The 12,161-nt window shown below is 39.4% G+C and overlaps 1 protein-coding gene across 1 annotated transcript in view; it reads left to right on the top strand.

Annotated features, from left to right (window-relative positions):
• The window catches only part of RAPGEF5 (Rap guanine nucleotide exchange factor (GEF) 5), a gene marked incomplete at both ends in the record, with an annotated part of 31,308 nt that overhangs the window by 11,437 nt on the left and 7,710 nt on the right, over nucleotides 1–12,161 (top strand). The window contains 6 exons of the mRNA XM_010073112.1: nucleotides 443–540; nucleotides 2,307–2,429; nucleotides 3,633–3,811; nucleotides 7,150–7,240; nucleotides 9,942–9,992; nucleotides 11,073–11,160. Coding sequence (XP_010071414.1) covers nucleotides 443–540; nucleotides 2,307–2,429; nucleotides 3,633–3,811; nucleotides 7,150–7,240; nucleotides 9,942–9,992; nucleotides 11,073–11,160 — 630 coding nt within the window. The remainder of the gene's footprint in view (nucleotides 1–442; nucleotides 541–2,306; nucleotides 2,430–3,632; nucleotides 3,812–7,149; nucleotides 7,241–9,941; nucleotides 9,993–11,072; nucleotides 11,161–12,161) is intronic.

The following is a 12,161-nucleotide window of genomic DNA, read 5'->3' as shown; positions in this document are numbered from 1 at the left end:
ATGGCCATAGCTACTGCTACAGCCCTGCTCTTGTCTGCCTCTGACACACAACAGCTTAGTCTCCAGAGGCTGAGAGACTTCACCAAAAGTCACTACATTTACAGTAGATAGACTGGATTGAAATGAAATGTTCTGTAATAATGCATAGGAGGTTAGACTAGATAATTTAAGGGTTTATTTCTGTTCTATCCTGTGTGAAGTCCAAGTTGAAAGCAGATGCAGAAAGTTTTTGTGCTCTAGTCTAGCATCAGAGACATCTCACCTTTATGTGCCTGAAGTAGCGTGGAGATGATTGCACATAGGGACTGGGTTTGTTGCTTAGTTAAATTCTAAACTGATATGGCTTTACAAATATATCTGCAATGTTTTTCTCATATTTCCATAAAGTTTTTACTTCTTTTCTGAAGCTTCTGTGTTTTGGTTTTTTTTCCTGGTTTTACAGAAAAACATGAATTACAACCAAATGACTTGGCTATCTCAAAATCTTTCGAGTCATCCAGTCGTATGTTTGTCTACCGAAAAGATCTGACTGATTCTTTGGTAAGGATGTGTTTTTTGTACTTCCCATTTTTAATTTGTCTGAATCCAGATCAAAAACTTAATATTCTTCTCAGAGGGCTTTTTCAGTACAGAATTTATTTTTTGCTTCCTTAGTAAAGCTTACTGATCTGCTTTATACCTGGAAAAAAAAATCTTTCATTAACAGCAGTTATTTGACTGGACGGTAATGGAATTTGTTCATCAACTTCAAATAGACAAAGCTCGTGCACAGCTTAAATCTTTCAATCTGCATCAGCCTGGAAAACCTGACTTGTGCTTGTACAGGACTGGATGGGATGAGGATTATTCATTCCATGTGACTCTTCAACCCCCCTGGATTTTGTTCCTCTGTAACACTGAAAGTGGCTGGTACAAAATTATACAAGGTGGACAAACTCTGTGGAATTACTACAAGTAGAAAAAGATGTGTGAGTTCTGCCAAAATTACTGGGCATCAGTGTGACCCCAGTGTTGCAGCAGCCGCCTAGTCAGTCTGTGGCTGGCATATATTGCTGGTGGTATATCCTCTTCCCTTCCTTCTGTCTGTCTGTCTCTCCATCCTCTCGCTGGTGCTGGGGAGGGGAGCAGGTTGAAGGGCAGCAGGTCTCTCTCATTGCCTCTGTCCTTAGAAACTGGGATTGCAAACTCTCTCTCGTCCTGTGACTTCCCAAAACCTCAGTGAGGCAGGAATGGTCAGGCACTCAAAAAATGAATCTTTCAATAGTTTTCCACTAATTATGCAGAGGAAAGCGCAGTGGTGGTATTGCAACTGACTTTTCCGTGTTGTCAGTACCGCTAGGATCTGTGCATTCATCATAGGGATGAGGAATGTCTATTTACATTTTGTTGGATCAATGTGCCCCAAAGAGCTGACATGCTGCTGTCGTTGTGATCTGTCATCCCCATTATCTCTGGTGTTCTAGCCACCTCTAAAAATGTGAATATTAAGGGAAGGTTTCCAGTTCAGACAGGTGACAGCCAATCTAGTTTCATTAGTTACATAATAAAAATCACTAAACTTGCTGTAACCATCAGAAATATAGCACCGAAGTAATGGTTTAACTGATAAAAATGATCTTTCGTCTTGGCAGATGGTTCATGTGCCAAGCTTCAGCCTGATGAGGTAAAAAAACCCAAGAGAAATTCAGACCTTTGAAAATCCAAGCTAATAATGGAAATGTCAAATGACCCTTAACACCAGCAGTACCAGTGCACTCCACAGTAACATGCTGAGTAGCTTCTCAGGATCAGGACCCACAGTGCTTTACTGTTTGTTGGTGATTGCATTTGGAGTAAATTAATCATAAAATGGATGGATCTGTTTTATTTGTAAAGGTGGGTGGGTGGGCAGGTTGTGTGCATTTATCCTAAATCTGGTGTGTTTGCAGAATGATTCCTTTATCTTATAAAACAAAAATTTTTGGTGTCTTAATTCATATTTTATTTTCTGATGGCTTCAGGGATTTTATTTTCATTGTGCTCTTTGCTTGGCCAGTGTTTTATATTCAAGGTTCAGAGAATGAGAAGGAGAGGCCTAATCCAATAGCAGATCATTGATCTTATTTATCCATTTCCTGTGTCAAGCTATTTGTTAAATAGGCTATAACTCCTTGGTTTTGATTAGTGGAGGGGGAAAAAGCCCTCAGGGTGCACTTAGAGAAGATTACTTTCTCAGCTCTGTTTTGTACCTTGGTCTAGTAGCTGTTGCATTGCAGAACTTCTGGCATTTGCTGAGGTTTTTTTCTTGCTCTTGGCTATTGATTTAGAACCCATTTGCTGAAAATGAGGAATTGCAGCAAAAGTCTGTGAGAATTTTGGGAATCAACACCTGGGACCTTGCCTTAGAACTCACAAACTTTGACTGGAGCCTCTTCAATGCAATTCATGAGGTAAGAAGCAGCATGTCCACTTCCAGGTATATTACTGTCATGCAGCGTTGTGCTGTTATGATGTTGTGACATTGCACCAGTGTTCTGGAGCATCAGTATTCCTTGGTGTTCAGTTCACCATCATGACACTATGATTTGGCAACTCTCAGTAGTGGTGGCATTAAATCAGATCCAAGAGATGCATTGCAGTCCTTGATACTGAAAAAAATTGTCAAGGGTTTGTAACTTCCCTGTGCTTGGGCATCTCATATGTTCCCTGTATACCTGGGGGGTTTTGTTGAGATTTGCCTCAAGAGAGTAAAAGAACATGATTATTCTCTAAAAACTGTCTGTGTGAATATGTTATATATGCAAATTGTCCTTTGCACTCGATAATGTTCCAGTAAATATAGGACTCCACAAATGGGTGTCCTTGATATCACTTTAACCACAAAATAATTCACTATTTCAGCAATTTCACCATTTCATCACAGTTCTCGTTAGGCTTTGGTGAGATAAAAAATACAGGACAGGCTTTATAAAATGGGATAATGGCCCACTTCAGTGCCCATTGGCTTGTTTCAGTGACTTTGATGGGTTCTGGTGTGAGCTGCTGAGTAAAATGCACAGTTAACAGTACAAAATGTCACTTGAAAGTATCACTCACTGAAAAGCATGTTGGCTTTCTGAGAAAATGACTGGGAAATGCCCTTTCTGCTCATGAGATGCTTTCCTTGATCTTTCATTTCAAGTTCTTTTATTCAGGTTAGACATGTTAAATCTAGAGCCAGTCAAGGGTTTTTTTTGCACAGAAAACTGTTGTTGAAAGCTTGGCTATTTTTAGGAAGAAGTTTGAATGGAAATTTTTCAGATTCTGCAATGGTCTGATGGTTGCTTTTTCATACTGCAACAGAAGATCTGAAATACAGAAGGAGACAGATGGTTTTTGTCCTATACCTGGCTGTAGCCAGAAGTGGAACTGCAGGAAATCTCACAGAAAAGCACATCTTGCAGGTCTTTCAGTCTGCCTGCCTGCTGTAATGTGCCTCTAGGCTTTGCTAAGCCAAACCTGAACCCTGAATAGTTTGTGATTGGCTCTTGGATAATGAAAAAATAACAATTTGTAACCAAGTCTTGTTTCAAAAACATACTTGTAAATAATTCATAATTCATCTACATTTAAATTATTTTTATATCCTTAATAATATTGTCAATGTCTTCCAGCAAGAGCTCATATACTTCACATTCAGCAGACAGGGCAGTGCTGAAAACACCGAGAACCTCAGTCTTCTGCTTCAAAGATGCAACGAGGTCCAGCTTTGGGTCGCCACCGAGATACTCCTCTGCAGCCAGCTCTGCAAACGTGTACAGCTAGTAAAAAAATTCATCAAGATTGCTGCCCAGTAAGTTACTAAATTTGCAACAAAAATCCTTGAAATCACATGCTTTGTTTGGTGAGAAAGGAGAAGTATGTGCAAGAACAAAGAAAGAAAACTAATTTGTCATCCTGTGTTTTAACAGTGTAGTAAGCATACCTAGATAAAATAGTCTATGAATAACAACAGAAAACACTGGCCAAAACCAGATGTTGTGGAGTATGTGCTGCTCAAATCTTCCCCAGCAGCTTAGCGGCAGTATCTGCAGTGTCAACTGCAAAATCCCTGATGGTGCAGGGATATCTCCTTTCTTAGCAGAGATAACCCGAAAAACCATATTACAAAACTCTTTGAGCAGCAACACAGTTATTCATGAAAGACTACATGGAAACACAAAAACTCTGTTATAATCTTGGAAGTCCTACCTCTAGAGGGGAAACTGGCTGCAGTAAGCTGTTGTCGCATGTTGTCCTCTCTGGAGTATTCTTTTATTTTTTGGAGGGGGGGTTCTTCATTAGTTAGATTTGGCAGTCTATTCTTACACTATTACTAAATATGCTGGCATTTATTCTATGCCTTGGAACAGAATACAAATATATACTATACACAGAGAGTTATTTTCTCTGTGCTCACTCTTATTTTAGTAACCAAGGGAACAGAGCAATTTAAATATGTGCAACCATTCTCCTCGCCTCTCTCTCCATTTTTTTTTGTCTTCTGCAATATTTGAATATGCATGTTCATGGAAAATGTATAATTTGTTCCTTCATCGACTGGGTTGATTTAATTTGCAAGGCACTTACATAGAAAGGACTTTTCTCTGCTGAAGCAGTTTCTTTGGTGAAATGAATTCTTCTAATCTAATCTAGTGTAATTCATAAATGAGATTTGATTTAGTTTGCAAGTTGTATGGTATCCAGTAATACATTTATTTTCTGCCTTATCAATGGCCAAGTTTGGTCCAATTACGTCAAAAAAGGTTGGTTCTGTCTGCCTTGCTGGCACCACAGTAGCATTAATTTGCATTCCAAGAAAAGTTGCACGCCTGTCCCACATCAGTAGGGATACATTTGTCACCAGAGTAAAATGTTTCTCTGTTTGAATTAATTCCATCTCTGTTAAGTGAAAAGCCAAAGTTGTGGAGACTAAATAAGTTGTCAGTAAACGGTAGACATGCTCTCCCAGTGCATTGCAGAAGTACCCATCACTGTAGCATGTAGGTTGTGGAAGAATGGATACACAAATGAGTGAGTGTGTAGTTTGCTTGAGATCTTTTTTTAGTCAGAAAAGTAGCTTTCTTAAAAGCAGACATTATCATATCTCGTCACTTCTGGAAGAGCTGATGAAAGAGGAACAATTAGGGTGGAGGGATGGTGTGCTAAGCACAGGACTCTCATCATGAGGCACAAGCCATGCAGCCTCACTATTTTGTTTATGACTAAGGCAGAGAGGAAAAAAGCTCTGAGCAGCTTGGGCTGCTCCCTGGTCTCTACTCCCAGATTCAGGCAGGAATCTGTATCTCTGACTTTCAGCTTGTCGACAAAGCACCAGGACTAAGATCTCATGTTCAACATTTGTGTGCTTCATCGTTGAGGAACACCTGAAGAAGAAGGGAGGCTTTTGCACAGTGTGTCAATACATAAAGGAGAGACAGAGTTTTGGAACATGGATGCCTATGCCTCTGTTGATGAGCTAGTCTAAAATAGAAAACAAGTGATTTGACAGAGAAAATGAATTAGCACGTTGTTGGAAATGAACATCCTGAGGAGTTATAGAAACAGGTCAATGTAGGGTTAGAATAAATGGATTACACCAGCAGCCTTCTTACTTCCCAAGCGGTGGATGATGTAAAAGAAGTAACTTCTAACTACAGTTCTTTGTGAGAAATGGCTCCATCTGATAGAATGTTTATTCGGGCTGTCCTGGACACCTTTCTTGTTTTGGAATTAATTACTTTTGGGGGCTGCCTGACTTTAGTGATAAAAGGAGTGTAAGCAACAGAGTTAGGATTAACTTTAAGGCAGCTGAAATGAAGTGAGAAATACACTATCTCAAGATAGTGCACAGCGATGTGTGCAAGCTTTATAAAACTTGTAACAAGTGCTGGCATGTTTCCAGTCTAAGGCTTTAGCACCTACTTTTCCCTGATGATAAATCCTGGTGAAGGCAGTGGATTACTTTGTACTTAAAATTGTCTTGAAAGAGGATTCTTGCTCTCACACACACGTGCACATGTATGTTTAGAGTGGTCTTCAAGAATCTGCAAGAGAAAAGGAAATATTTTTATTTGAAAAGGACTCAATCTTTCATGATTTCAAATTTCCTAATGGACTATAAATAAGAGGGTCTGATCATATATAGTAAAATGTCAAAGAACAGAGGTATCAAGCAAATTCCATAGGGACCTGCATTGGAACTAGTGCTAAGTGCAATTAATTTATAGGGATATGTAAATTGAACATTAATCAGATTTCCAGACAGTAAAAATGATGAGGGATTGCAAAGGCATTGGAGGATAGAAAAAAAAAAAGAATGATCTGAGGAGTCTGGTGGCATGTGCAAACAACAGTAGGATAAGATTTAATTTAGATAGATGCAAAGTAATTCAGCTAGGGAATGCTAATACTGAGCTGCAGAAATAAATGCGTGACTGTGAAGAACAGTACTGTGACAAAGGTGCTTGGGTGATAATAGATGACAAATTAAAGGCAAGGACAAAGTGTGATGCTGTTCCAATTTGATATTTGTTTTATACTTGCGTAGGAGAAAGGTGTAAGAACTTGTAGCCAAAACAGTAATTATGTTTCTCCTTCCCTTCCGGCTGTCTCACTACATCTCCTTGGTAAGAATGAAATGCATGAGTGAAAAGTAAAATAAATTACAAAGAATTCAACGAAGGATAACAACAATATGGAAAAGTAGATTGCAGGCCATGATCACAAAGAGAAATTGAAGGAACCAATGATGTACAATTTACAGAAAAGATGAAAAAGGGGATAAAAATATTTATAAGACAACAGAATAGAGGTCAAGGAATTATTCTGTATGATAAAGGACAGCTGAGAGTAGCGTGAAAATTGAAAAGGGAAAATTACATTTGACAGCAAAGGAAAAGAAATAATCTGCCAACAACAGAGTTGATGAGACAGGGGAATGTTTGCTAAAAAACTTCTCAGAGACCCCATCACCTAGACTGCAGGTGGTCATGAGAGGACATTTAATGAGTTCATTATGTGGAAGATGATTGTATGTTAGTGCTGAGGGTTGAGATGGGACTCAGTAGCCTAGGATACCTGTGCATTCCATTCATCTCTTATTCTGAGTACAAAAAATCAGAATACAGCATTCATATTTTTATTCCACAGCTGTAAAGCCCAAAGAAATCTGAATTCATTCTTTGCTATTGTTATGGGTCTCAACACTGCATCTGTCAGCCGGCTGTCTCAAACCTGGGAGGTAAGATGCATCTTTGTATCTTTTAGATCCTGTCAAAACGATTTCTCACAAAGGTTGCATACTGGTGAATTACCTTGTCTATCTAATTATTGTTTTTTCATGCTGAAATCAAACAAGGGAGCAAGTGTAGATAGAGAAGCTTCTTTGTATAGGTGGAGAAGGTTCTTTGTGACCTGAAATGTTAGATACATGGCTATTCAAATAAAACTAAATGTGTCTTTCCAGAGCTTTTAAATAAGAACAAAGGAAGAAGTTTTTACCCTCTAAAAAAAAAAAAAAAAAGTCAGGTAAATTATCTTAGCATTTTAATTAGATGTCAGAACAGGCAGTTTTATAAGGGTGTCTCAAAACAGGCAATCCCTTATTATGGAATAATTTCATTTAAAAAATAAAAAGTAGAAACAATCCCTCTTTAATTATCCTTAACCAGATCTTTTGCAGCTGCTCATCTTGAACAACAAAGTAAGGAAATGGGCTATGCATAAGGAGCATAGCAGAGAACAGAGATTATCTGCTAAAGAAGCTGCGGGTTGTGAGACAGAGTGTGGGATGTTTAGAGGAGAGGGTCCCACTGGGATCTGTGTTTATATTGTGGTTTTTTTTCCATCAAAATTAATTATTGATTGGTAGTATCTGCAAGATTATTGTATCTGCTGATGAACCAAAAATTAGGGAAGGAGTAATTTTGTGTAATGTGGTGATGCTTCATGCCTTCCCCATTCCTGCAACACTACAGATGGGCAGTACTCAAAAAAATGTCAGTCCACAGTACAAAGTGACAGAGAATGGCTGTGATCTCCTGCCTTGGAGATACTGTTGATCACCAACAGCTCAACCCAAATGGCCATCAGAGACTTGCAAACCTGTCCAACACTGTCCAGAGCAAAGTCTTCCCCCAGAGCTGAAATCATGCATATGGAAGCCTCACTGCCTATGTCAGTGGCTTCCGCAGGCAGAGAAACAAGGGCAGTGACTTGTTGCTTCTGTGGAGAGGAGCTTATAGGGACTTGGATAGGCAAGGAGGAGCTATCTTTAAATAACAGGTAAGCAAAAATTTTAGAGGAAAATACGTACTTGAAGATGACGATACAGAAATTCTTTCTCCTACTTTTAAATGTTGCCATTAGGGAACATTTGCCCTTGCCTGCTCTTATGTGTTGTTTTCCTCTCATTTCTCTGGGCTTTGGTAGCAGAGTGCAAGGGACTAAGTATTGTAACAAAGGCACCCAGTGGCAATGGCATAGATCTCTCCCACATAGAAACACGCAGAACTCAGCTGTATGATGAGACTTCCAGAGATCATGTGCAGCTAGTGGACTGCTCAGGAAGAGCAGAATATATTGCTTGCTGGAACAAAGAGTGCATCTGCATATGTATCATTGTAAATATGTCACGTTTCTGTGTGTAAAATATTTATGAAGTCACGTGCTTTTTTATTTATTTATTTGTAAAACTTCACTGGAAATTTCAAAAGCAGAAGGTTATTTGCACTAGTAATATGACTTCTAGAAAGTAGAGCAATGTTTATAAATTAATTATAATTGCTTACACATGTAAATGAAGCCACCTAAATTTAAGCAGCCATTTAGACACTAAATTATATTGGCTCTGCACTTGAATTCTTAAATAAGTAGTATGATCCCAAGCATATTCTTCTACTTTTTTCTACAGTATGCAGTGTTTTAATGAGCCTATCTTTCCCTCATTGAAGATATTAAAAATTTGCAATTGCAATTCCATGTTCAGTTATTTTAGCATTTTAATCATGCAGCACTTCCACTTAATCTTAATTGTTCCAAATCTCTTCTCTCTTGGTGGTGTCATTGTGGCTGTCATGGTTTAAGGACAAAGGCAAGACAGAATTTGTACTAAGGGGCTGTGTTTTACCAGACTAACTGGTGTGCTTGGAAAAACAGATGTGCTTTAAGGTCCACACACCATTCTTCAAGTCTGAAGTCTGAAAGACCAGCAGCAAAATTCAAACTGAAGACAAATTGCTTTGAGTATAATGAGGTGAATCCATTAGAGCATCTTAGAGATACAAGGAAGTGGATGTTTGTGGAGCAGAGCAGGTGTTATCATATGGGGCAAGAAGGTAGTTTGTGCCTGGGCTCCCTTGGAAGGTGTTTTGTGTATCTCCTGGTGGGATTAGGATGAGATACCAGAGATAGAGTAATCACTTCTTAAGGAAAGTTCTCTTTTTCTGGCACTAGCGTGTGCCAGTACTACCACTGGTCAGCCCTGGGGGCAGTGTATCAAACACCTCTGAGCCTCTTAATTTCTAGAACCTATGTTTGAGGGCAAAATAGATTACAACAAATGGTTTAACCTGGATATGATGACAGTATCTGAATTTTCAGCCTGTGTTGCAATTTTGTAACTTGATATGGATATTAAGGTAAATGCAGCAGACATGGAAGCTAGGGAAGGAAATAAAAACATCTGCCAACAAGCAGTTCTCATGAAAGAAGGCTGCATGTCCCCAAGACAAGGCTGCAGGGTCTGGTGCTTCACTACCATCATGCTGGATATAATTAGGGCTCTTGGAGCTGAGGAGCAGAGGTTAACTGCTTATTGGTACTTCCAGCAGGTGCGTGGCACACAGCAGTCTCATGGAAAAAAAGGCCTCAGCATTTATCTGCCTAAATCAATTTTCCTTTTTTTTTTTTTTTTTCCCCCCCCTCTGTTTTCCCCACTTCAGAAAATTCCTGGGAAGTTCAAGAAACTTTTCACTGAGCTTGAAAGTTTGACGGTAAGTTTGGTGTTGACAGCAGAATGGGATTGCTTGTCTTTACCTGCCTTCCTTCTTCCTGATTTATTTGGAGGCTGCCTGCCATTGTCTCAAGCTGGAACTTGTCATATCAGATCCGTGGCTTGCCAAAGGCCACACAACCCCCCAGAGCTCAGAGCTGGTCTCCAAACACAAAAAGGAAAAAGGCTGTATTCCTGACAGCTGGAGCAAGGGCAGAGAGGGGCAAATGTAGTGCCAGTTCCCCAGCACCAATTTGGAAGCTGTTCTTTTGCTATGGTGGTTAATCAGCCTTTATCCGAAGCAACATGCTGCAGATCAGGAGAAAAGGACAGCTGAAGTTTAAAAAAAAAAGAAAAAAAAAAAAGAGGGCGAGGCTAAGGGTCTTTGTCACCATTATCAAAGCTGAATAAACAAGTGTTTCCTCTGGCTGTCATGGAAGCGGGTGCGTGGGGAGATCACTGCCTGGCACGGGGAATGGTTGTCATGCTTCTGTACTCAGTCCTTTGTAAATTAATGTGTTTTCAAGAATGTGTGTGAGCCGGTGTACAAAAACGTTCATTTGTATGGGAAATTGAGATGACTTTTTGAATTACTTACATAACATCACTGAAACATACTCTTCTGTTTTCCTTGAAAATCTCCAGTATGTTTCATTGATCTGAGAGATGTTTTTGTTGAGATTTTGTTGTTGTTGTTGCTTGGTGGTGTTTTTTTTTAAGAATAAATTAATCAGCGATACATTCTGGGGTACATTTTGTGCTAGATAGTAATCTAAAGGGATTTTGCTAGTAGAAATTTGTGGAGAAATTACAAACCAGTCCAAGTGAATCTATTCTGCAATTTACTCCCTTTTCAGCACTGCTTCATCTAGAGGAACATAATTGCTTTTGTTCCTTTCACTGTTTACGTTTCCTGATCAGTTTAGTAAGTCACCTAGCTTAGAAAACCCTTATCTCCCTCATTTCCCAAAGAAACCTTTTATATCTAAATCATGTTCAGATCATAAGCCCGTAATGGATTTAGAATTGCTCTTTTTATAGCGCATTGATTTTTCTCTCTATTACCCAAATGGTTTTGTAGGACCCTTCTCTGAATCACAAAGCTTACAGAGATGCATTCAAGAAAATGAAGTCGCCGAAAATCCCCTTCATGCCCTTACTTCTGAAAGGTAATGTTAAAACTTGGCTACTCTTCTTTGTTGTGGTTAATTAAACTAAATGTAAGGTGATTTTTCCTTCAGGTGGCCTTTTGATAAGAATGTGGCAGATGTAGTGCTATCTACCAGATCGCACTTGGTCTGGATAATAAACAAATGCCTTTTAAAGCCAGGGGAAGATGGAAATTTTCACACAGGTTTTCAAGCTTCAGGTGTGGATAGAGCAGCATGCCATTGCTTTGGCCACGTCCTCCTCAGTGGAGAAACGGGAAGTTGCAAGCCCCAGGACGGGGCCGCCTGTCTGGGCTGGGTGCGCCCACAGGAGCAGCCTCAGCTCAGGGGTGCTGCCGTGCTGAGGTGCTCGCCCTGCCTCGCTGGGGTGGAACTACCTGGTGTCACCCTGAAGGCAGAACCTGCCCCGTCTCTCTGTCCTGAGAGGAGGGGATCTCTGATAGATCTGAAAAAATATAAATAATATTTTAAAATCAATTAAATCAAAACTACTTGCTTAACACAGTGAGCTGGGCAGCTAATTAAGTGACAGGTATTTCAAATACTCTGTTGTCTTGGAGTCATTAATTATTAATTGCCTTGCCTTTGAACATGGCAATTCATTTGCTTATTCCTGTATTCTGAAAGTGTTCTCTTTAGGCTGTTTATTCCAACCTGCTGCTGAGAGTTTAAAATGTTTGAAGACAATTCTCCAGATCCATCAGTGACAGTTCAGCAGTGATCAGGCACTTCCCTTCTTTGAACACATCAAAGGAGTTTGCATTAATTCAGATGGATAGAATTATCAAGACTTCAAAAATCAATATTTTTTAAGTGTTCTCAAGTATCTCTTGTCTGCAAACAGAGCCAGCAAACATGTTACTTGTTAGTAACTTGTAGCAATGATGTTTGCGCAGCACTGCAATATGGTGTATAAGAACCTGCACATAAGCAGCATTCATGTCTCTAAAACGTATTGGAGATAGCAAGGAGACTTTGCAAAATAGTACAGTAATTTTCTT

The sequence above is a fragment of the Pterocles gutturalis genome, unplaced genomic scaffold, assembly GCF_000699245.1.
Source record: "Pterocles gutturalis isolate BGI_N339 unplaced genomic scaffold, ASM69924v1 scaffold3022, whole genome shotgun sequence".
NCBI classification, from domain to species: Eukaryota; Metazoa; Chordata; class Aves; order Pterocliformes; family Pteroclidae; genus Pterocles; species Pterocles gutturalis.
The sequence above is the reverse complement of the archived record's forward strand: the minus strand, read 5'-3'. Positions and strand labels throughout refer to the sequence as shown.